General features: G+C 33.2%; 3 protein-coding genes across 3 annotated transcripts in view; 2 read left to right on the top strand and 1 right to left on the bottom strand.

Annotated features, from left to right (window-relative positions):
- The window catches only part of LOC113509005 (transmembrane protein 26), a 29,805-nt gene extending 16,861 nt beyond the window's left edge, over positions 1-12,944 (top strand). The window contains exon 9 of the mRNA XM_026892239.1: positions 11,996-12,944. Coding sequence (XP_026748040.1) covers positions 11,996-12,077 — 82 coding nt within the window. The 3' untranslated portion in view covers positions 12,078-12,944. The remainder of the gene's footprint in view (positions 1-11,995) is intronic.
- Positions 12,945-14,819: 1,875 nt separating this feature from the next.
- On the bottom strand, positions 14,820-18,628 carry LOC113509003 (acetylcholinesterase-like). Its single transcript, XM_026892235.1, has 4 exons — positions 18,514-18,628; positions 17,193-17,973; positions 15,547-16,823; positions 14,820-15,068 (listed from the first exon to the last, which is right to left on the bottom strand). Exons 2-4 carry the CDS (start codon positions 17,364-17,366, stop codon positions 14,894-14,896), a joined length of 1,626 nt encoding a protein of 541 aa, XP_026748036.1. The 5' UTR covers positions 17,367-17,973; positions 18,514-18,628; the 3' UTR covers positions 14,820-14,893.
- A 693-nt stretch (positions 18,629-19,321) lies between these two features.
- LOC113509002 (zinc finger protein 880-like) lies at positions 19,322-21,391 on the top strand. Its single transcript, XM_026892234.1, has one exon. The coding sequence runs from the start codon at positions 19,615-19,617 to the stop codon at positions 20,164-20,166; it is 552 nt and encodes a 183-aa protein (XP_026748035.1). The 5' UTR covers positions 19,322-19,614; the 3' UTR covers positions 20,167-21,391.
- Positions 21,392-26,785: the final 5,394 nt, after the last annotated feature.

Below are 26,785 nucleotides of genomic sequence, written 5' to 3'. Positions count from 1 at the left end.
CAGCTTTAATTATTATTTACCTTAAAAAAAAACTTTGTTTTCAGTACAAATCACAGATTACAGATCGTTTATATCTAACATCAACAATCAACATCTAGTAAACAATCTTAACGCTACTGCTAATAAGCAAATACTCTACATCTAGTCAAATATTTAGTAAAGTTAAGCATACATTAAATCTGCTAGTAAAATTATTTTGTTTTTTATGTAAATCAGCCTGTAAGTTAAACATTAATCACAACATAACTTGAATTGCCATCTTCGTACTCCGCATTTGTAAAATAGCATCATAATTATAGTTTTAAGTCAAAAGAGACTATGTATTCATAGCTAATCACAGCACTTATATGTATATTATTAGTAGTTAAATACAACAATTAACACTGTAATTAATTAAAACAAGTCAGACCACATTAAAATAAGTCGTCATCAGTATCACTGCCACCAAATATATAATTAAATCTTCGTTGAGTATTAGAAATTTGTTCACGAGGCTGATTTTTTTCTTCTTTATACTTAATTTTAGACTTTGTAGTAAATATTTCTTCATCAATATCACTGTCTTCCATGGTGGGATTTGTAACACTCTCAGGTGATTTTACGGTATCCTCTTTATTTACGAGTTGACTTGACCCCTCTAAATCAACTAAAATATTCGTATCAATATTTTCTAGAAATGAACAGGAAGGAGTGCTTTGGTTTAAATCTTCATAGTTGAATAACAAATTTTCGGATAATTTTGTCGAAGGGGATGATCTGGAAACCGCATTTTCTGAGATTTGTAGTGCCTTCGATGGTGTACAGTACGTTGAAAATGATGGTCGTGGAAACAAAATTAATTTGTCAGTTAACTTTACTGGTCGCAATTTATTTCTGTCTATTGTTGATTTAGTGATGGATTTTTTATTACTAAAAGGCTGAGGTTTAGACTTAATCTCTGTTGATAAATTGTGGAAGTCTAGATGTTTGCCATGTGGGCATTTAACAACATATTTAATACATTCATCTTCTATACAAGAAAGACGACGTAAAACTATACGATTTTCAGTTTCTTTAGTCCAAACAACTTGTTTGACTTGTAGTGTTCCACGAAATGTGTTCAAATTTGTAGGGAGAAGCCAGTCCTTTTCTTCCACTTCATATTCTTCTACAGTACTTATTTTCACACCATGGACAGTAGATTTTAAATAGTTTACAAAAGTATCTATATTATTCATATCACCATCATGTGCAACAAATCGATCCGCTGTTCTCTTCAGTAGCCCACCTACCCCATCTGGCGCGCCTTTTCCATGCCCACATTCGCTATAGTTCCATATTATGTTAGTCAAAGAAGAGCAGTAAATACTGAGTTGGGACATAATATAAAAAAAATTCTTGTTCCGATACTGGCCTGATGGAGAATCCGACACAATAATAAGATTCTGAACAGTTGGAACTTCCTTTTTAATTTCTTCTAATATTGGGACAAGGTGAGCCCAAACGGCGGCAGCATCATGTCGCAGTGAAGAACTAATAGTGCAGAAACATTGAGTTTTTGTATTCCCTTCCTTCATTTTATAATAAATTACAGAAGTATGTAATGTAAATTGTTGGCGACTGCCACCAAAGTGCACAGATTGTATTTCGGACCCGTACTTGGTGCTATAGTTCTCACTGAAGTCAATGTGGACAACACAATCCTTTTCAGTCATGTTTTGTTTATAGTGCTTAAAAGCTTGACTTTGATTTTATATTACTGCAATGTGTTAGGAATGGTTTCAGATTATCTTCAAATATATTGATCAATTGCAATGGTTTAACTGTTATTCTTACTTTTTCTACATTAATCGCTATTTTATCGACTCCATTCTTTTTGTAATTTTTTTTTATCTTTTTCCAAGCCCAGTAAACAACGTCTTTGGAGTTATCAAATTCCTGATAATTTAAGAGACGATTTCTACAGGGCATGTTCTTTGTAGGCATTCTACCTTAAAAATATCACAGCAAATACTACTAAGAATTTCAGTCGTGGTGTTTTCTTTTATGATCCGATTTCGTTTTAAGGATGTTATGAGAATGTCCATGTTCTCATGTTTCTGACATAGACATGTGGGTGAATTTCAACAGGTCCAATAAAATCTTCATTTCCGTGGATTTTTTATTCTTCAACTTTAGAACAAGAAAAAATAGTGTTTACTCAAGTTTTTGATCAGATATGCAGTTTTGCTTAATATCTAGCAGATCGCTTAAAAAACAAACGAGATATACAAGATTGAAAATTCCATGCCACGGCAATGAAACATGCATGCACGGCAATGAAACAGGCGTCCATGGCAATGAAATATTATTGTAGTGTACAAGAATATTTAAATGATAAAGTTAATAATTGAAACAAAAATAAATACTGTTAATTTATTCGCAATAATAATAGAATATAATATGTAAAAATCCAGTCACACATGGTATTATTTTTATAATATAACTATAAATATATATGTACATTAATGTCCAGTGGCGAAACAAACATAAGTCACGGAAATGAAACACGTGGCCACGGCAATGAAAGGAAACTGTTTTACAAGGCACGGCGATGATGTTTTTTTCATTCCCGTGTATTTTTTTTCATTGCCATAGCAAATTTTGTCCACGGAAACCACGGAAATGAGAGCACGGCGATGAAAATCAAGGGATATAATTCAATTTACTAAAAAACTGGTAATAATTCACAGTAATGAACACTTTACAAATAAACTAAATATAAATGGCATTGTGTTGAATGCTCAATCGAGATTAAAAACTTATTGGAATAGAAGTTAGACCTATCCACGGCGATGAAAGAAAAAATGTCCAGTACCAAAAAAATTGAATACTTTTAATTATAGCTCGAAAACGCAGGCACGTACACACGTCGTTCCTTGTCTAGCCTTTCGACGTTACTTATATGCAACGTTTAACGCAAAATGGGAGCGACGCAAAACGTTAGAATATGCAATATTCTCAAATATGTTTAGGACATGGCGATAATAATAATAATAAAACCCCTCGGGGCTAGTCGTTCTCTCTCTCCATGGGAATAACGCATGACCAGAGGGTACATTAGTATGCTTTTTCAAACCTTGAGATATAAATAAAAAATGTATCTGAAGGTCTATGTAGGAGCATACATCCGCAGGGCAGCTTGTGGCGAGCTGTTTGTGAGTAGCGACACAACGGAACCTGAATACCCCAGGGGGTCACTCTTTATGTGGACTCCCAGCTCTTTCTTGCCTTAACTGGCTGGCTAGAGAGGGGTCGCTAGAGCTATATGCTCGGGGGTGGAAGTGTCTAATGGCGTAATAACGAGGAAACCCGCTCCGGGTCTGTGACCCGCGATGGTGAAATCGGTGTCGCACCTCTCTACACCCCTAGCCGCTCGCACTGGTGTTGCCCACCTGCTGTCAATCGTGACGGTATTATAGGGGGCCCATCTAGTGAGCGGCGAGTCACCGCCTGCCTAATTGTTTGCATTACCATGTGTAGAAAGGCAGGTGCCATAGTTCTCCGAATAATTTTAAAGAACTGGTCCACTTAACATGTCTCATTTATATAATAGCCTATTTAGTTTTACATACATATTGCAATAGTTTTGCATCTACTTTGGATTCTTCATCTCTGTTCTCCCATAGAGCGGAGGTGAATTATCCCTAGTAGATGCCCCATCACATTGTATATTAAAGTTCTCAAGAAGGCCTCTGTGCGTTGGACCTGTGTCCCCGTTCAAGCCTTTAAAAAGGACCGGGTCTCTTCTCATGAAGTTAGCCCGTGAATGAAAAGAGATACAAATAATAATAATAATATTCATTTATTTGCTTTGAATGTAGGTATTTACAAATTGGTGTTATTAGCATATACAGAACCTTGTACATTCTACCCAGTAGGCATGCAAATTTTATACTTAACACTAAGGTTAAAAAATAGCTACATCAGCTTAAAAATTAAAAAAAATCCAAACATAAAAAGGAAAAAAAAAAAATTAAATTACAATAAACTTGGATCGTTCAAAAAATCAGTAACAGAATAATAACATCTTTCTACAAGTAGAGCAAATAGCTTCCTTTTAAAACATCTTAATGTATCCTCTTTTATGGAATCAGGTATTTTATTATAAATAAGAGGAGCCATGCCAAAAATACTCTTTTTTAGTAAGGCTGTCTTATATCCACCTGTGTACAGCAGATTTTGGTACTGTGATCTCATAGTGGTAGTACGGGTTCGAGCCTCAATTAGCATTTTAAATAAATGTGGATTACTTTTAACAAATACAGCGGTTTCAAATATATATATACATGGAAGTGTTAACAATTTATGAGTTTTGAAAAAGGGTACACAACTGTCTGTAACTTTAATATTAAACATGGATCTTATGCATCGTTTTTGTGCCTTGAAAATGGTTTCTCTAAGACTACTGTTTCCCCAGAATATAATTCCAAACCGTAACCTCGAAACTACTAAGCCATGGTATGCAACTATAACTGTCTTACAGTTTACTTTTTTAGCAAGGTTATACAGTACATAAGCCGAGCTGCTCAGCTTCTTACATAATTCCTCTGATTGAACCTTCCATGTTAACTGACTATCTAGAGTTATTCCTAGAAATTTAGCGACATCTACTCTTTCTACTGAGATACCATTAAAGTTTATATTTAATTCATTAGTTCGCAATCTTTGATAAAAATGCATTATTTTCGTTTTTTTTATATTTATTCTTAAATTGTTATTATTCAACCAGTTTATTATGTTCTTGAGAGAATTGTTTATATCGCTCTCATAAGTTTCTTTATTGGTACATTCTATTAAGGCCGTGCTATCGTCTGCGAACAGAACCATAGGGTGGTTAATTTGACGAGGCAGGTCGTTAATATAAATGATAAATAATAACGGACCGAGCACACTTCCCTGTGGTACGCCACATTGAATTTGTTTATGAGTTGAAGTGTGAATGACTTCTTTTTTAGACTTATTGCATATTCTCGAGATTTCCGTATATTGCTTGCGTTCCGATAGGTAGGATTTGATAAGGTCTAACATGTTGCCGCGTATGCCGTATGCATAGAGTTTTTTGAGTAAAATCGTGTGATTTACGTAGTCAAAAGCTTTAGACATATCTGTGTAAATTGCACATACGGGATTTTTGTTATCTACATTGTTCATGACCATTTTCAGAAGTTCAAAAACAGCCATATTAATATTCTTATTTCTTCTGAAACCATTCTGTTCATGGCACAATATATTAAATTTTGTTAAGAAATTGTAAACGGACTCATAAATAATTTTTTCAATAATCTTAGAGAATACTGGGACTAGGGCAATAGGACGGTAGTTGGCTATATCTTCTTTATCGTCTTTTTTAAAGAGGGGCTTTACTATAGTGACTTTTAATGATTTTGGATATACACCTGCTAATATGCTTACATTTATGATGTGAGTTAATGGACCTGCGATGATAGGACAAACGTATTTTACTACTGCAGTTGATATACCATCGTAGCCAAGGCTCTTTTTATTCTTAAGAGATTTAATGACTTTTATAACATCATATGGTAGGACTGGGGCCATAAACAGAGTGTGTGGATTATAGTCAATCGGTTTAACGTCGGATATATTATTCTGTTTAGCTAAATTTGAGGAACGGTCAATAAAATAATTATTAAATATTTCCGCTATTTCTTTAGGGTTAGTTATTAACGAGTTATCATTTTTTATCTGTAGAATAGGTTCCGTAACTTTTTTATTGTTATTTATTAGTTGCCAAGAAGTTTTTGATTTATTATTCGAATTTAAAATTAGATGATTGTTTTGCGCTTTTTGTGTAAGGTTTATAATTTTTTTTAAACGTTTAGAGTAAGCACGGAATATATTTTTGTTTTCCTTGTTTGGTTTTAATCTCATTTGCCATAGAAGGTAACGTTGTTTTTTGCTGCATATCCGAATGCCTTTGGATATCCATTTAATTTTATTTTCAGTACGAGTTGTCACTACCTTGTTAGGGAAACATAAATTGTATAATAAAATAAATATATCAATGAAAGCATCATATGCTATATCAGGGTCTGTGGTGTTGTAGACATCTGAAAATGTCAAATTTTGAAGATAACTTTTAAACTTGGCTAGGTTTTCTTTGGATGTGTCCCTTCTTATTTTACGCCAAAACTTTAAATTATTATATTTATTTACTTTAATCTGTAGTATCTGAGCTGTATGATCTGATAAAGCAAGTTCTATAATTTGGGACTTACATTTTTGTTTAATGTTATGGGCAAAATTGTCCAGACAACTATGACTAATCATTCTAGTAGGATTTTTAATTTCCAATTTTAGATTGTAGCTTAGAAGAAAACATTCAAAATCCATTGCTAAACGGTTCCGTTTTAGAATGAAGTCACCACATAATATTATATTTTTATGTTTATGATTATTACAGAGTTTTTTCAATATTAAATCCAAATTTTCATAAAATTTATACAAGTTACTCACTTTTGGGGGTCTATATATGCATACAATTATTAAATTTAGTTTTGTCAATTTTACAGCACAACATTCAATAATCCCAGGCAGGGAGAATTTTATAATATCTGACAAATCATCATAATCAAGACCTTTTTTTACTAAAATACAAGCACCACCACGTTTAATATTATTTCTTGAATAACATGTTGCTAAATTATACTTGGGAATTTGTAACAAATTTTCATGACCGGACATTATGAAATGTTCGGTTATACACAAAATATCTATATTCACATTGCTTTCTAATAATTGTTGAATATGAACTGTCAAAATGTCTGATTTGTTTAGAAGGCCAGCAATGTTTTGGTGCATAATGTTCAAATGATCAGAAAAGAAAAAAATCTGTATTAGGAGATACGTCAGGGGTTGGTACAATGCCCGTTTTCGTGATCAGATCTGAAGTACATTTTTTAGTGTTCATTAAAAGTAAAATATTGTTCATTATATTTTTCATTCCAACATCATTCAATCTTCCAGTATATTGTGAAAACATAGAGTAGTCGTAACTTAACTTCAGATTAGAGTCCAATAATGTTGCGTATTTATGAGTGTCAATGTCTAGATAAAGCAAGTAGTTGAACGTCTCTATTCTCCAGTTAAAAATTTCAGAATAATCATTACATTTGAATGTTGGCGCACAGAGAATGATGTTCGTATTCTGGATTTCTTGCAGGGTCTTTCTTATTTCAAAAACTATTTCGATATAATTGTTTGTTTTGCGGAAATCCTCTTCTCCTATAAGTATTACACAATAGTCCAGTTTTGTGAATGACACTAGCTTGTTCTTTAAGTCACTAATTAGTTGCAATATTCCACATTGCGGTGTAATGTAATGACATATCTCAGTGTTTGAAAATGTATCTTTAGCAATAGTTAAAAGTTTATTAGTTTTATTGGCGCTTATGAGGCATATTTTATTCTTGACAATCTTTTCCTCCTTTTCTAAATGATGTGTAGACGTTTTATTAGATACACATCGCAGAGGTAATGATGTTATAGACTTGGTTTGTGTTTGTGCTTCCATATTTAGATAAGTAGTCTGTGTTCCTTTATTATTACAGCTACTCTTCGTTTTGTTAGAATCGCTTCTTTTTGACTCAATGTCTAGTCTAATAGGTGATTCCTGCTTTTTTTTACGAGTTGATGACGGTGTTTTAATTTTCTTTTCAGGGGACAAGCAGATGTTTTTATATGTTTGCACATTTTTCAGGTCGGATTTCAAACGAAAGTTTTCAGCATTTAAATTTTCTATTTGTTGTTGCGCATTCATCAGTTGCGTCTTAAGTATTTTTATTTCTTCGTTCAAGTTGTTGACCAACTCGTTTTCATTGTTATGAAGGTTATCTGGCAGGCTCATCAAAGTGGTATCGAGTATCGTTATATCATTCTCATCAGTCGATACTGATAAGTCAACAATCGAGTCTAATGAAACAGAAGTTAGTCGTTTTCGAAAAGTGATATTTTCTAGTGACTCTGTATCCATTTTTGCTCTTTATTTATTAATTTAATGTTTTTTTAAGTCAACGGCTGTGGCGTCCTCTCTTATTAAATGTTGAAACTAAGTCAACGTAAACTTTCTTCGAAAAAACCTCACAAAAAGAGATACGCTTCTTGGGATTAGAAACCGCAAACCTGTTAATAGAATGTTGCTCACCAGCGCAATACGCCACCAAGACTTAAGAACTAGTTGTGAAATTATGAATCATAAGAGAGTTTAAAGTAATTTTAATTTTTAAAAAGTTGTTGAGTCTCATAGTTAGGAATTTTTCTACTTGACGTGCACTCACGCGCACGCGATGAAAGGTAGTTCTGGGACAAACGGTTTTTTATTAACCATACTTTGTATTGTTTAAATATTTGAATAAATGTATTCGGAGACAATACTTTAACTATTCACGAATCAAATAAAACAAAGATTTAATACATATAACGATACATTTTTCATCAATGATGTCTTTAATACATCAAGGTGACGTGTGGACAAACACGGCGATGAAAGATTATGTGGTTTAACTTTTTTTTTTGGAAAACCTATTAATTCTATTAATAAAATATTTAGTGCTACAGACAGATATTTATGTCATCTACCTAAAAAAAAAATGTAAGAACATTATAACAATGCTTTTTAGTACCGATTTCATCGATGCCACGCAATTTTTGGGTCCGGGAAATTCACCCATGTATTTCTAGCATTTAATTTTGGCTCTGTGACCCAAAACGGCCTCATTCTTGTAAAATTGACATAACTGATTGGAGGATGGCCCGAAGTCAAGTATTTTTTGTGTAAATTTTTAATTGTGTCTTTCAATAGCCTTTTCTGCTTTTTTACTCCATTTTGTGTAACAGTATCCTTTTTACCTGGGCAAAGATTTGAATTGTCATCGTCCTCAAAAAACTGAATGACAATTTTACGGATACGTTTTTGCAGATCTGTATTATTTGGCTTCTTCGGGATTTGTCTCACTTGTAAATTACTTTTTTTGAATTTCTTCAATTCTTGATTTAGTCTCATGTATCTCTTTTTGTACATCAGTATTATTTTATTAGCCTTTGCCAATTGGTTTTTTAAATCACATATTTGCTGAGTTTTAAGTTTTTGATATTTACGGAATTTTATTTTAATGTCTTGATTGAATTTAATTGTTGCAAGGGACGGCTCTAAGTTAGGAGTATTTGGACGTAATGTTGATTCTTCTGAATTTATTGAACTAGCACTTGGCGTTCGTAAAGGAGATGCTATTGACAAGTCTAGAGGACTGCTTGTACGTAAATAGTGGGAACTACTCGCTAATATGGCATCAAAACGCAGATTAGGACTATTACATCGGACATTCTGTTGAAATAACCGTGAGCTACAAGGTCTTATTTTTTCTTGAGAAATACCAGGCTCATTATCTCGATTTTTTGATAGCGATTCTGTTACATCATTGGTCACCGAAACACTTGTTTGGTTATGTCGGGCAACATTTGCCTTAGCTTTTTTTCTCTGATAATATGCACGGGCACTGATTAGGTTATTTTTTTGTAAAATGCGACGTGCACGTGCAGTCATTTGGCTTCGGGTTACGATAAGTCCCGCAGCTTTTCGTCTAGCTAAACGTTCTCTATCTTTCCTTAAATGCTCCTCTCTTGACACAGGATCGCTTTTGATTTTAGCTTTTCTTATTCTTTCCCGCACCCGTTTTCTCTCCTTTTTCTCCTCCTCTGATAGTTTTGGCCTCGGCATTCTTAAACAAAATAAAGCTATTAAGATATTATGACGTCTCGGTACCGGAGCAACAATTTCTACACCCTCGCGTCTCCCTCAATCGAAATGCGGTGTGACTGCGGTGCGGCGCCGGAACACACCATCTGGATTATCATTGAATAGCTGTTGCGCGCGGCTCCACCCGCGTTTAACTTGATCCCGTGGAAATAGTGAGATTAAAAGTAGCTTACATGTTAATCCAGGGCTTCATTTACATACATACGAAATCTCATTGACATCCGTTCAGCCGTTTCAGCGTGAAAAGGTAACAAACATACAAAACAAACTTTCGCCTTTATAATATTAGATATAATATATATATATATAATGTATATTATTATATTATATATAGTATATTATTATTATTATTTGTATCTCTTTATAGTCACGGGATCACTTCATGTGAAGAGACCCGGTCCTTTTTAAAGGCTTGCACGGGGAAACAGGTCCAACATGTAGAGGCCTTGTTGAGAATTTTAATCTAATATGTGATGGGGTATCTACTAGGGATCATTCATTCATTATTATTATTATATATATTAGATATAATATATATAATAATGATTAAAAGTCGTAAAACAAAAGTTGATGTTTATGGTTTCAGTAATATAGTCCTGAGAGGTTGTTAGTTTTTTACTAATAACCCTGTATATATATATACATATATACATATATATATAAAATCTGATAAATGATTAAAAGTCATACGACTTTTAATCATTTATCAGATTTTAATTCATCAAACTTTTATACAGTACACTAAGAATACATACCGAGTGACAGTGAACGGGAGTTGTAGGTACGACAAAACAAATTTAAAATGTGTTAGATAGAACAACGAAAACTTCAAATTTACTTTTTGTTATATTATTATGTATTAACGTTTTGTAAAAAGTCATAAAACAAAAGTTGTTGTTTATGGTGTCACTAATATAGTCCTGAGAGGTTGTTAGTGTTTTACCAATAACCCAATACTAATAAATCATTATTAGTATTATATAGTAAGTTTTTATAATAACCGCAGCCACATCAACATCGCTCCGGCGGCGCTGGCGCCGCGACCGCACCGCACGAAATTACACAGGATCTACCGATATGATAAAAAGACACCGAGATGATAAAACAATCCACCGTTATGATAAAGCAATCCACCGACATGATAAAACAATCCACCGATATGATAAAGCAATACACCGATGTGAAAGAAACTGTACGTCCATAACACCGATATGATAACCTAGGACACCGATTGAATTTTCTTATCATTTCGGTGTAAATTATCATATCGGTGGTAAAAAATGCCACCGATTACACCGATATGAGAACACCGACGTGAGAAAAAACACACGTTTTAGAAGATTAAAGAAAATGTATTATATTTAGGATAAATTGAGTAACAGCCAATGAAGTTAATTCACTTGCTGATGCTGTTAGAACCAAACAATAATAATAAAACTACTCATTACACTGAAAAAATGGAACCACCGATAACATAAAATAATTGTCCGGGAGCAACTGAAATGGCATACTTACGTTATTGGCGGGAAAATGCAGCGACTTGACACACGTCCGTCTTCACTGCGCGCTAGCGCACACTAACGAGGGAAATAATATTGGGGTGGGGACGCTGTCGGACCCGCCGATGTAAAGTTAGGTTTAAATTACTTTTGGCCACCGATATGAGAGCATTTTTCGAGACAAGTATGTTTGTGCCTCTCAGTAATTATAAACGTCGGTTATGTATTAAAATATGCTCTATGTTAATAATAAAACTAATAGTCTATTAAATAAAATTAGTAACATACTTATTTTTACAAGTGTAGAAGCATTTTTGTCAGTAAAAAAAGTAGAGGGACAGCCACCGATATGAGAAAAATTGAGGTTTATGTATTTGTTTCTACCCTTATATATAGTCCTAGGCAAATTATATTTTTGCCACAACCCAATAACTGCCTATTGAATACAAAAAAAAATAATCCAGAACAATATTTCTTTTTTCAAATACGAATTTCACTAAAGACAAAAAAAAAGTCATTTGGGAAATTCACCCTTATAATAAAATTGTAGATAGGGACCACTTTTTTTCGCAAATATCCCCGATTTCCTATGACCAGTCGTGCCCATCATTTGGTCAATTAAAAAATGTATCAAGTTTGGCTCAAAAGCTTTCATTTCATTTTCGTTTTGTTGTAAAGAAATGTATTATTTTTCTTTTTTCAGAGGCAAGAAACGCCAAAAAACGGAGAGCTCTGAAGAATCATTGAACAACATTCACCACACGACAGACGACTCGGGAATTTGACATCACCGGGTGCGGCGAGACAGCCCCAAACGCAGCCCGAGACATAAAAAACACGAAGACAAACACAGAGACAAGAAGAAAAGCAAAAAGAAGCGGGAATCAACTGACAGCGATTCTGACAGCTCGAGTTGAAGGCTGTTTGCGTAATGCCTTTGCGTAAAATTCTGTCTATGGTCGAAGTTTAAAAAGTTAAACTTCTTTTTTTGGGAGTTTATGGTTGACGTGGAATGGGATACTTGGATATTGGATTTTGTATTATAGTGTAAGGTGTAATTCTAAAAATTGTTGTTTAATGGGAAGTTGTAAATAATATTATATTGCTATTAGAGATTGGTAGAATAAGGTTTATCAATTTAATTTTATTCTATTAAGTACATATTTAAAAATACGTTGAAAATTTAACTATTAGTCTTATAATATTGTCCAAAATTAAAGGACATCTTCATATCATAGAAATATATGAAATTAAATTATTAAGGAGGCCTACGTTTAACATAGATTCTTAAGTATAAATGTTACAAGTTAACAACTACAAAATGTTGTAGTTACATTAATACACATGAATACAGTTCACAATTGTATTGAACTGACAAGACAAAGTCACCCGTCGAAGAGGAATGTCGTTATACATTTTAACTTAGATCAAACTGACTTTCCTCCGCTCTGCTAATATTTTCGTCCCCGACAGGGTCCACAAGGTATTGTAAATCTAAACCATCCCAGACGCTAGAAAAAGGTTTAAAAAAATCATTCAAATCAGTCCAGCCGTTTAGGAGTTCGGTCGGTTTGGTCCGGCAGTGACACACACGTTAAGTAGAATTGTACTTGTAAAAATAAATAATTTATATCTATACTTATACTTACTAATATATAAAGCTGAAGAGTTTGTTTCAACGCGCTAATCTCAGGAACTACTGGTCCAAATCGAAAAATTATTATTTTGTGTTGAATAAATAGACCATTCATCGAGAAAGGCTTCAGGCTATATACCATCACGCTGCGACTAATAGGATCGAAGATACAATGAAAAATGTGAAAAAAAAAAACAGGGCAGGTATAAATCATAACTTATATTATTATCTTCTACCGAAGTCGCGGGCAACAGCTAGTTATTACTATATCTAATGTAAAAATTAAGTCACGAAATTATTAATTAAGTTAGTAAAGTTGGATTCCCAACCACGAAGAACATTTATGTGATGAGCAAAGGCATTTATTCTGTGTTAAAGTGATATTCATATATTTATACTAGCTGACCCAGCAAACGTTGTTTTGCTGAATATTTTTTTCTAGATGTATGTATTTTTAATGCTACATTATAAAAAAGTAAAAACAAAAAAAATCGTCAGGAAAATAAAATATTTTTTTTTTAGTGTGGGCAACCCTTGTCACTTAGGGGTATGAAAAATAGATGTTGTTCTATTCTCAGTCCTACCCTATATGTATACAAAATTTCATAAGAATCGGTCGAACCGTTTCGGGGGAGTACGGTAACTAACATCGTGACACGGTAATTTTATATATTAGATTTGTTTTCTTTTAATTAATGTATCTTTATAAGTTATCTGGTTACCATAGCAACGGCTCTGCCTAATTTGGGACCAGATTTCAGATCAGAAGTGTAAAAATATTTCATAATATTAATATATACCTATGTAAAATAAAAATAAATATGGCAGGTTGTAGAGTTTATTTAAAATAATTTCGGTCAAGTCGTCTTTGGGATACTGTGTTACCCAGTAACATGTGTTGTGTTGTCAGATAGACAGTCGCTTTGTAAAATACTGGTGTTCAGCTGTCGGTAAGACTGGAAGCCGACACCAACATAGCTTGGGAAAGAGAAATAATCTATACTCTACACTAATATATAAAGCTGAAGACTTTGTTTGTTTGAACGCGCTAATCTCAGGAAATACTGGTTCAAATTGAAAAAATATTTTTGTGTTGAATAGACCATTCATCGAGGATGGTTTTAGGCTATATACCATCACGCTGCGACTAATAGGACCGAAGCAAAAATCATAATTTATATCTTCTAACCACGCGGACGAAGTCGCGGGCAACAGCTAGTATATATATATCTATATCTATTTATATCTATTTATAGTTATTAGTTATGTAAGACGCACAAAACTATTTATAATGTTGTATTAAAAACTTTATCGTAGATTTTCTAATAAAATTGTTCGTTAAAATATGAGTTTAATTTATCACTATAGATAAACACTACACTGGTGGCCTTGCGGTTATATGTATGGATTTTTAAAGAAAAGGGTGCAAGTTTGATTCTGACGGAGCCTAGTATATTATATCTTTTTTAAAGTTGAATATACTTTGTTTTTTTTCCCTTTTTTAGTTAATAAATGCATTCTTTATTCATACAAAAGCATTGCAATTTTGCCACACACATTGTGCAAACGCTAATCACGGCCCACACTATATTGTTGAGTATCATCTGTCACGTAGTGCTCTGGTATCGGCGCCGCGCGCCGGCCGGCGCGGCGGCACCCAGCCCATGGGGAGAGGAGATCCGTCATGTTTATTATTCTAAGGCGCTCTAGACAAACGGTGAAGTAAAACATCGCGAGAAAACCTACATTCCAGATATATAAATGTAGATTCGCCCGCATTGAACTAGCCTGGTGATAAGTGCTCAAACCTTTCCCTTGTGGGATATAAAGATTTCAAATTATATCCACAGGTACCTATATAAAAACTTCAATGAAAAAACAACAACAACAATATTCTAAAACAGTCAATTTAATTATCTAAGATTAACTCACAATAAATACATAAATCTAAGATGGCGTTCACAACTAGCTGTCACTGTCATTTTCCCGCTCAATTTCGGCGCCGTATTTGAAATAGAGAGACCGCCAGAATTGTGCCCGGTCAGGTGTTAATGGCGCCACATATTGAGGTTCCAGAGTGATAGCCAGGTTTTGAGGATATGGAAGCCATTCACCGTTTGATTTTTCAGGAGTTGGTGTGCTGTAAGGTATAAAAAAAATATTATTCTACGGATAAAATAATACAAGATGTTGTGTTGCGAATTTGATGCGCCGTTTCTTCTCCACAGCTTCGGTGAAATGTGGGCGATAACAAGAGAAATTTTCTAAAAGTGCTACTTATTAGTTAATTTTGGGTTAATAATTTTGTGACTTAGAGAAGATACCAGGAAAACATGAAAGGCACACAGTTATATTGCATATTTTATGTATAATTGTTGCCTATTTGCGGGAATTGATCCAAAATATAAGATTTCAAGATACTAAACAATAATTTGGTGCTTAATAATTAATAGGTAACATATTTGTGACATTTTATCATAACTGTGGCGAGAGCTAAAGAAATAAAGAGCGAGCAGCAATTCTAATTTGAATAATAGCTTGTTTTCAATCAAGTTGAATAAATTTAAAACCTAAAGTGAAAAAGTAACAAAAAGCTATTAACTGTTTCTTCTACTCACCCATATTTAGCGAAATTCGTCCACATCATTGTCAAAAACGTGATAATTCTTGCATCGTCCTCATTAATCGGTAGCGGCAGTCGCTCCAATTCAAATAGATAAAACAATTCATCCATATTAGTCGTAGCTGGTAAACTAGTATTCGTCAAGAGTCTACCCAAATTCCTGTACCCAATATGATTAAAAATGTACTGGTAAACGTCGACATCAGAGTTATTTGCGTACAACTCCACAAATAAAGACATGGGGCCAACGTAATTGAAATCCGAGTTCATATTTATGAACCCACCGAGCACATTTTCATCCGTACTTATATTAGCAAAGTATGTGTCTTTTAACAGGTCTCGAATTTCAATTTTCTCGTCTTTGGTCGCGTTAAAACTTCGTTGATCCAATACGGATAAATCTTCGTTTTTCATTCGGTCAATTTGACTTGTTATTGTGAAATAATCTAAGGTGCAAGCTAGTCCTTCGACAGTGTTCAGGCCAAAAACAGCTGGTACCGGATTGAAGTTATCAGATGTCAAAATATTCAACGGTATGTCACATAGAAACGGATCTGAGTCCAAATAGTTTTCTACCGAAGGCACGAAAACAGATTTTCCATTCATTTGTTTGCCTATAGCTTCCTCTAATTTAGATATAGGCACATCAGTATATATATTGAGTAATTCTTCAGGATCTAAAGTATTGACACCGAGGGATTTCGCAACTTGTGACGCAGTCGCCAAAGGGTTGGCGTCAAACGATTTAGGTGAAAACAGGGTTCCACTTTGACAAATAATCTTTTTAAATAATCCGTTGCAAGACTGTGATAATGTTAAGTATATAGCTGCTGTACCGCCACTGCCTTGGCCGAAAACTGTCACATTATCCGGATCACCGCCAAAGCTCTCAATATTTTCTTGAATCCATCTCAAAGCGGCCCTTATATCTTTCAGGCCAGCATTGCCAGGCGCTTCTTTGACCCCCAAATTTAAAAAACCTAAGGCATTCAATCGGAAATTGACAGTAACAACGATAACTTCATGACTTATTAAATAATGAGGTCCGTAGAAAACTGGGGAGCTGCTCCCAACTCCGAAATCACCTCCGTGTAGGTAAACCATGACTGGTAAGGTTGTGTTGGTGAAGTTTGGCACGTATATATTTAAAATGAGGCAGTCTTCGTCCTCGCTCGGTGCTGACAGGACGTCGTTGGAGGGGAATTGTGGACAAAAGACGTAGCGGTTGTCAGCTTTAAATATGCCGTCGTGTGATGGCGGGTCTTCTGGTGCCTGTAAGAAATTGTGGTTGGTTATGTATGTATAAACTTGTATATATCTAATATTATGCTATTAAGATGTCGAGATGGTTTTCGCAAAGAAAACATAAGAAAGTATACGGCAGTGAAATTGGGAATACAATCTGTTCTTATTGATTCTGTTTATAAGATACAGTTTAAAATTGAAAATGAAATACCGGCCGAATAAAGAACCCTTTGGATGTCTCTTATAAAACAAAATAATATATACCTAATTTATGTCACACTGCTAGTACTTATTAAAGTAAGAAAAGGCATAAGCAAGGAGCATTGCAGTTATCAAGGTGGAAACGACGATTCATCAAAGCAAAGGCAATTGGTAAACAATTTAAAAAACACTCACCTCATATCTGCCCTTCAATATCGCGTATCTAATTCCACAAAATTCGTAATACAACTCATTTGCCGCCAAAAATCCTTCGACTTTCCCCTGTGACGTATCTACCACTTTTGACTTTTCTATCGCAAAAACAAAATAAAATAAAAAACAAAGGATGAATGTTTGGCTGTAGGCCATTTCCTTTGCTTGTAAATAAATTAAAACTTACGTTTATTTTTATCATGGCGTCTTTTATATGTCAAAGGTTGCAATACATTTATTATTAGTAATAATTTCTTTGTAAATTTGAATGTGAAGATAAGGTCGAGCTATTGCCATGGTTCCGTACAAAATTACAGAATTGATTAGGCACACACAGCGATTAACTGACAACTTGGTTGCATCAATAAATTTGACTGCTAATATTTCTTATCTATGTATAATGCAATCACAGCAAACAATGTTTATTGAAACTATGCTCCTGATTTTCTTGTAAGACTAATAATTGCGTTAAATTTTATGATATGACGATTTTAGTTTCTTAATCGCTAACAAGAAGAAGCAATTTTATCGTGGCTTATGAGAATACGATTTTATGAATCCCCCTTTGGTAGGTAATGGGTGTAGTTTTCAGACTTGATTTAACAGTTCCCCGGATGCCGAATCTCACCGGATTCAGCTAAGTAGCAGTGTTTCACAAAGAGCGACTGCCTATCTGACCTCCTCAACCCAGTTACCTGGGCAACACGATACCCCTTAGTTAGACTGGATATCAGACGTTAAAGCTTCTGACCACCTGTAACGACTGTAAAAGATTGATAAATAACAGCTGGGGCGGACGGCAAACTCGGAGGAATAGTTGTCATAAATGGTCATCCACCGATGCAGCTACCGTTTAAAGCGTAGCTTAACCAGTGATAGATCAACTTGTACAGTTTTATTTTAGCCGAATGACATAGAACGGCACTAAAAGACAAATACTTGTAAAATCCTTTGCAACACAGACTAACTCCCTCGGGATTGGAGTTGTTTTAGAAAAAAATAGATTATCTCATAGGAAAACATTACCTACACTACACACAAATATTACACACTAAACTATTAGGTAATCATGATTTCGGCTTAGGTCTTACTGGGTGAATTTAAGCACAAGATATTTACAGAGCGACTGCCTAATTGACTTCCTCACTAGAGAAAAACTGACTTCTGACAACCTGTAAACGCTGTCAAAATTATACAAAAGGCAACTGGAAGCCACAATTTTAAGTACCTTTTGATAAAAGAATATACGCTAAACATGATAATTATAATAACAGAAACTAATTAAAAGATAACCAATGCTTACGGATCCCCAAAATGGCGGAAATTCGTGGAAAGTACGTGACATTAGAATGAGTTTAACCGATTAAATAACTTATGTAATATTTAGCAACAATAATCTTGATTCCACATTACTTCATTATTGTGCAGTAATCTTATCGTAAAGTAAAACTGTTACCTTTGCTATTGAATAATAAAGCGTTGAATGAATATCTTTTTATTGACTGATTTCAAATGCGTTACAATGATATCTAAGTAAATGATTCAACTGTCAACCGATTTCAAAATCATTTTATTAGTCATCTTAACAATGTCTTTGTTTCAAAACAAAGAAGTAATGTTTATACGTTTATTGATTTTTTTAATAGTCTATTTGCAATCTGTAAAAGATTTCATATTTATTTAATAACAATACTTTCGTCACCTACGTAAGGATTTTGTTATATTATTATGCAGTTATAGAGACATCTATGAATGAAGTTTACAACTAAGAATGTTCAAGTATTATTTAGAAAAGAAGGTTTATTCTAACTCAAGTTTAATTAATTCGAGTTCATTTAATTAATTCAAAGCAATATTTTGCATAAACACAATATGCGCTCACATGACAAAATACTATTGAGAACATTCGAAAACCTCATCAAAATTAGAAGCGAGTTCAATAATTTAGCTATGCGTAAGTAGTTTATAATATACGTTTTTGCTTCTGATTTAAATTATTAATAATAAAAATCATTTAAACACACTCGATAAAGGATTATAATTTGTGAAAAAGAATTTTCTTTTAAAATTTTCGAGAGGGTTTTGTTCAAACCGCAAAGTGAAAGTTAAGCAACATTGAATTTCATAACGCACTCCAAACTTACATTTTGACGTCCAAAATTGTGGTTACATCGAATTTAAGAAAAATAATACAGAAAATACTCAAATATTTATAAGTGTTACATAATTAATAATTGGAAGAAACAGTGTTTTACCAAAAATACAGAAATCAAACAAAAACTCGAATTCAAAGTGTGTTAAAAACATAATTTGTGAACAAGTGTCTTGCCTACGTGTTGATTTTAGAAAATCTATTAAAAAATTGTCTAATTATACTATGCAAACTTGTTGAATCGGCTCAGTTATGAATAAAAAACTTGTGAGAACCGGCCCCAGGATCAGAATAACAAGACCAGCGCTGAAATCGAAGAAAACTGAGGATCCAATCGCGATATTTGACGACAGAAAGTACGTATATTCCTGCCAGTATTGTCGCCTTAAATTTACTCAAAACAGCCAGTATTTCCGCCACATGACTTCAAACCACGAGATCCAGCAGAAAGCAGCAACTTTTGAGTGCAATGACTGTCAGATAGTCTTCAACAAGAAGAGTAATTTAGACTTGCACTGTCAGACCCACCATCAGATTAAGAGCAAGTCGAAATGCGAGAGTTGTGCGATCACATTCAAATCCAGATACTGCCTGCGACGCCATTTAAAACTGAAGCAGATTCTACAAGAGAATTCTTGTTTTAAATGTCAAAAAAAGTTTACAAGCAAAGAGGGTTTAGCTAAACATGTGAAAAATAAACATACATTTAAAAATGTCACATTTCAATGTACTCTGTGCTCGTTGAAGTTCAAAGCAGAAGAATCGTTAAGGAGTCATTTGGCTCGTATCCATAAAAAATTATGATTATTTTAGGAAATTTCTTAGTTGTAAACGTTAAGAGATTTTTAGGTACACATTATTGTAAATAGTCTGTAGGTAGGTTTAATTATTGTTATATTAAAGTTAATTCATCTTATAAGCTTCACATAACATTTATTTATGTCTAAACTGCTTATTTAAACTTTGTTTTTTGAAAAATTACATGGCTAACACAAACTTTATGAATTATAATAGTTTGACTTTCAAATACTCAAACGGTCTATGCTTAGTACTAGGTTCAACACAATATAAGTTATAATGCGCCAGTACTTTTGAGTCTTGCAAGGATTTAGTATGTTTCATCTATATTTGATGTCAATTATATTTTGTTTTGTTACCTGAGCTAAACTTGAATTTTATAATGTTCAATTGCTTTCAAGATCTACTTGTATTATACAATAGCTGACCAAACTAATAACACAACTGTAAAATATGCTTTAATCATCTAAATTTTAATAGAAAATAATAATAGTATTAAATTATCATTTTGTATTAGAAATATGAAAAATGTGCAAGAGATTACATTTCAAACCAAAGTGCCTTCCAGTATAATTTAAAGTACTCTAAAAATAATTAATACAATTGTTAAATTAATATAAGTTTTTTAATAGGTGAACTATCTATAAAAAAAAAACATTATGTCAATTGACGATCTAAGAAATGTTTAAAAAAAATCTGTAAAAGTTTTCAGGTGTCAAAGTCATCCATCTATTTCATTTTTTATACATTTTGACACTTATCATATAATATTTAGTTTAATAGAAACAAACTATGGTGTAACTAAATATAAGAATAAAATTTTAAAATAATAATGATAATTCCTTGCACATTTATTAAGTCTCAACAATAGCTCATCTGTTTAAATTCTTGTTAAAAAAAAATGTAAAACAATTTCAATTTATAAACTTAAAAGGAATTTGACATTTCTGTAAGTTTTAACAATGATTAGGGCTCAATTCTGGATAATCTATATTGTCAATAAAGGAATGTTTTTTGATGAGTCAGATTGAAAATGTAAATGTCTCGTAGGCAGCTAATTTACGATTTAATAATTTAAATAAAAAAACAGTTAATCTTTTTAGTTGATATTACCTTAAAAAACTTTTAGTTAAATTTGACCTTTTTTGAAGTATTATCTTTTTCTATGCTTATGAAAAGGTCTTTAAAACAATTTGATTTTTCAATGATTAAATAATAATAATTATACTGATTTCTCATAAATACATAATTATACTTTGTTAATAATTATAATAAATAACTTTGTGAATATAACTTAATTAATTTTTTTTATATATTTATATTTGTACTTAAGTTAATGACACTTATTTATGTTTTGTTAACACATTGTCCCATAAAAGCTGCTCAGATATATGCATTGTATGATAGCACTTGGAAATATGTGCGCGTCCAAATTATTTTCTATAGAAAAAAAGAAATAATGTAAAAAATAATGTACTATCTTCAAGCATTACCCATATACGCCGCCACTCATAAATAATTTCAACAGAACGCTATCATATCTTTTTAATTGTTTAAGGACTTATAGAAAAACTCTTTTGTCAAAACCAGACAATTATTATTAATAAGATTGGTCTTCGCATACAAAACATTATTTATAATCTGTATAGAAGACTATGATTTCCGATTTTTCTTAGATTTAATTCTAAATTTTCTTTGTATTTGTACAATTTTATTGGAGTTGTGGAAGTTACATTTAAAAGAAATCTTGAACATATTTAGCCTTTATCATTTCGTTATAAATATAACCACAAAGTTTTGTAAAACTTTGGTGTTAGTAGCTATATTAAGCACTCATTTATTCTCCTAAAGCAATGCAAATAATGAACTTTTTAAACATGTAATTCTATTCAAATTTTAATTTTCGCCATTGTCAAACTGCGTGTAATAAATTACATTAAATATGTCGTTCTAATTTCAAAGTGGAGGAGCTCGTGGCTAAGCTATAACCGCATAAGTGATTCGATCACAGGTTAAGCTATGCTTGACGCGGTTGGTCCGTAGATGGGTGACCATCTTTGTCATAACGAGTTCCTCCGTGTTTCGGAAGGCACGTTAAATTGTGGGTCCTGGCTGTTATTCCTACATCTTTGACAGTCGTTACAGGTAGTCAGAAGCTTGAAAAAGTCTGACAGCCAGTCTAACCAAGGGGTATCGTGTTGCCCAGGTAACTGGGTTGAGGAGGTCAGATAGGCATTCGCTCCTTGTAAAACACTGGTACTTAGCTGAAACCGGTTGGACTGGTAGCCGACCCCAACATAATTGGGAAAAGGCTAGGCCGATGATGAATGATGTCGTTCTAATTTCACTGTGGCAGTTACCGCGGCACTATTTATGCCTAAAAGCACAACATTTAATTTGCTGGAGTTTAGTTGCTTTAAAATTGATTATATTGTAATGTTTTCGATCGAAAAATGTCTTAGCACGGCAAGGTAGACAAAATTGATGTTTTTTTTTAGGTACATGTAGCACTGAATTTTGTTTTTTTAATACTTTTTTCGTCTTATTATATTTTTAATTTTGTGATTGTTTTTTTTTCTAATTTGTCATAATTCAAATGTTTTGTTTATGTATTTTAATTTTTTCTGCAATTAATTTTTGAATAATTATTTTTTTGTTTACTTTTTGGTACACTAGATTTATGTCAATTCTTATAGTGTTAAACCTTAGTTTTTTTGTTTGTTATAATTAATTATTTATAACAAAATATTGTAATTAGTCTCGAAACAAACTCGAATATACTTAACAGTATTTATTTTGTTTTCTTTGTAATTAAATTATTTGTAAGAAAACTGGTGTTTTTTTTTCTTACATGTATGTATTGATTATAAATCTCTTATATAAATGTAATGCCATACCTCTCTATTGCTCATATTGGTGGTCTAAACACCGACTGCCAAGCGCGAAATCTTAGGATGGAATTCCGTTCGAGCATAATTATATGATAATTAATTGATTGTGTGTGAATCGTCTAATTCGTGAATTATTTATTAGAGGTCAGAGTTCATGAGGTCCAGGGCTCCAAACCCGCTATTTACAATTGACGATGAATTATTTTTGCCAACATAGTACGGGGCAGAATACTCACTGTCACTACAATGAATTTCCATTTCGACTGCACGGATAGCCGAGTGGTTGAGCTCACCACGCCAAACCCACTGAGCGCGACATATCGCGGGTTCGATCCCCGCGTAGGACAAGAATTTGTGTGATTCACGAATGCTTGTTCTGAGTCTGGGTGTCTTTGTGCATGTGACTTGAATGTTTGTAAAACCCCCCGCGACACATTAAGTTCCATAGATCCAAGTTTAAAAAAATAAAAAATTATTATGTTTGCTTAGGAGAATACGAATAGTGTCCTTTTAATCCAAAGCCATTTATTAATCGACAATAATTGTTAATAGCGAAATTGGGGAGCAAGTACGTCGGAAACAAATGAATGCCCTCAGCCAGACCTCTCATGCCAAGTCGGCCTTTGACGTGAAAAGAAATAAAACAATGAATAAATCATAGATTTGTAATGAAATTCTTGTTCAGAACATTTTTTTATCAATAACTGCAAAAGCAGAATTAAATAAATAGGGTACTTACATTTTGTTTAAAATAAAATAGGCAGCTTAATTTTTGTGTTCATCTTAAAATAGGTTTGCATGTAACAAATTATGTGTTAGTAGGTACACAACATCATTGTATATTTACATGGTTCTACGCAGGGCGCCGCGCTGTTCAGTTGACTATTGTAATTTTATTAAAGCATTTACTTAAGCTTCAAGATTATTTATGTTTTAAGGAAGCAATCACAATTGCAATATCCCAAAAACAATGGCTTGAAAGCATTTTTTTTAAAACATTAAATTGGTATTACTGTATTTATTATCTAGCCGAAATTCAAATATAATGTCTGTTGCAAATTCGTTTCAAATTATCCCCTTTATTTAACATCAGGTAACTTAAAAATATATTTAATTAAAAAAACATTTTACTTGTAAAGTGTATTAAATAGATGCAAATCTTAGCCTTCTAGAAAAATGTCATTTTTAAAAGCAATAATTTAAAAAATAAAATAAAAAGTCACTCCCATGCGAAAGACTGTTTTCTTTAACAGAGGATGTATTTCATATAAATGGTCTTTGAAACACTTATAATATAACAATAATAGATTATTTTAAGTAGCAACTAGTAGCAACTAAGAATGTTTTTGAACTCCTCATATGAACCAGCTAAATTGTTTTAAAACAATCAATAATAGTATATGAACAAAAAAAGAAAATATTTATTTTATAACACCCTAATAAAATGTTATTGAAGGGTATGGGGTAGACATAAATATTAAAATGAAAGTCTGCAAGACAGTACAGACAGCAAAATATGTTAGTTAACAAAAAAGGATTGTCAAAACTACATTAAAACTGTATTTGAAGACACTCAGGCTAAGTTTGACACCCAGTATTACCTGTTAAAATGCTAAACATCTATTCATACATAAGTGTAGTGAGGCGGATTCATATTTATTTATTTAATAATCGTTCAATCCATATTTATAACTCATTCATACAGGCCTCTAATAGTGCAGTCATTATAGAGTATTATAGATTGTGCTAATCAAATTTTTTGCTGACTGCACAATTCTGGTGGTAGCAAAGTAATAGCAAATATTGCACAAATACAATAGTACTGGCTGGAATAAGCTTATTGTTACCATGTCAATGTACAAATAAAAAAATGTATATTAAGAATCGAGAGATTAAAGCCTCCTTGGTCTAAATTTGTCAGGGCTGCCAACATCGCATAACATCAGTATAAATCCACACTCCAAATAGCTCGGTATCACTGTTATTCTGCATACATCAAAAAATGGTACAGATATCTACTCCACATGTTAACACAAGCAGTGCATAACAAATAACATCAACATTTAAATTTATCCTAAAGAATATCTGATGAAGTCACAAGTTTTCCATTCAATAAGCCCATCTTGTGTTTTTCTCGAACATGCCTCACTACATGGTCTTTTCGCTTGTAAGTCTGGCCACAGATCGGACAGACCACCATTTGGTTCAGATGCTGTGACTTGACATGCCTTAACATATGATCTCTCCTTTTAAAAGTTGTATTACAGTGAGGGCAAAGATGTCTATCGGTCAATGTGTGGGTAAACTCATGTTTTTCCAAATCAGCTAATGTTCCACATTCAAATTCACATTCGCGGCAACGGAAAACTTCTGCAGAGTTCGAATGTTTTCTTTTTATATGTTTTAATAATAAATCTTGCCGTTTACAGTCTTTTCCACAGACTGGGCATACGCAGTACTTTTGGTTATTGTGTAGGCTTTGTACGTGACGTTTCAAATGGTCCTGCCGCCTAAATGTTGCGTCACAAAGATTGCACTTTAATATCTTCTTCTTTCCATGTAATTCCACGTTATGGTGCTCATATTCTTCAGTATCAATGAATGTTAGATCGCAGTGTGAACAAAACAGCATAACTCGTTCGTTAACACCATTATTTATTTGTCCGCTTTGGTTCTGAGGTTCGGCAGCGGCGAAGGGATTTAAAGCGTATTTAGTACCATTAGTACTTTCGATTATAGGTCTTTGAAAGTAATTTGTTTTATTGTCAACCATTATTTTGGTTTACGGCAAAATAAAGCAAAGCACGATTCCATATAAACACGACAGGCTGCTGTTCCTAGTACTACAGGTGCATTTCGTTTCAATAATATTTGGCTAATGTCGTCCCTGTCACACTATAGAATTAAACATATCCCTCACGCTTTCTAATGCTAAAAATCGTACTTGGAATGGAACGCGACGCAACAATCAATGAGATTTACTTTGACAGATTTGAGTTGCTATTAGAAATAAACATTTGTTTCAAATTCATGTATTTTCGACTGGATGTTTGAAACATATAATTAAATACACTATTTAAAAATTGTCCTTATTTAAAGGTTCGTAATTTATTTCATTACGACTTTGCATTGTTAAAGACACTATTCAAGTATAAATTAACATTCTGGCCGCACTTTACTCAAGACCAGCAAACTATGTAGGTATGCCTTGATTATATCGTTATGACCTAAGCTTATGACGCGTAGCTTAGACAGACTAGCGTTTGTATAGCATATTTATTTATACCACCAGGCGTTCAATCATTTGAATATTGCGTCTATCTGCGTACTTTACCGTATCATTTTATATTGCCTCTTATTGGTACCTAATCATTATCATTGCAATGTACCTTTGTTATTGTAATTTCCTGAGCCATGGCAAAAATTAAGCTTCCATTCAAGAGGCAAAGTAAGGCTACATTTCTACCAGAGATGTGCGATGGAAATGTCTCGTGCGAGGATGTCCGCTGAGTCGATTCCACTAGAGCTGAGAGCTGCTGACGAGGCGAGGTTAAAGAAGCGATTCTATTGGTTTTTCCACAAACATATACTTGGCTACGCATCCTCGCACATCTGTTGTAGAAACGCAGCCTCACCTTCTTTGACACAATATATTGTTTCTATCGGGAATCGAACCCGCAGATATTCTCTATAACTGCCTGAACCTGTTTTTTGTTTTTATAAATGGGTTGCCA

The sequence above is a fragment of the Trichoplusia ni genome, chromosome 3 (assembly GCF_003590095.1).
Source record: "Trichoplusia ni isolate ovarian cell line Hi5 chromosome 3, tn1, whole genome shotgun sequence".
Lineage (NCBI taxonomy): Eukaryota > Metazoa > Arthropoda > Insecta > Lepidoptera > Noctuidae > Trichoplusia > Trichoplusia ni.
This window is presented reverse-complemented; position numbering and strand designations above follow the sequence as displayed.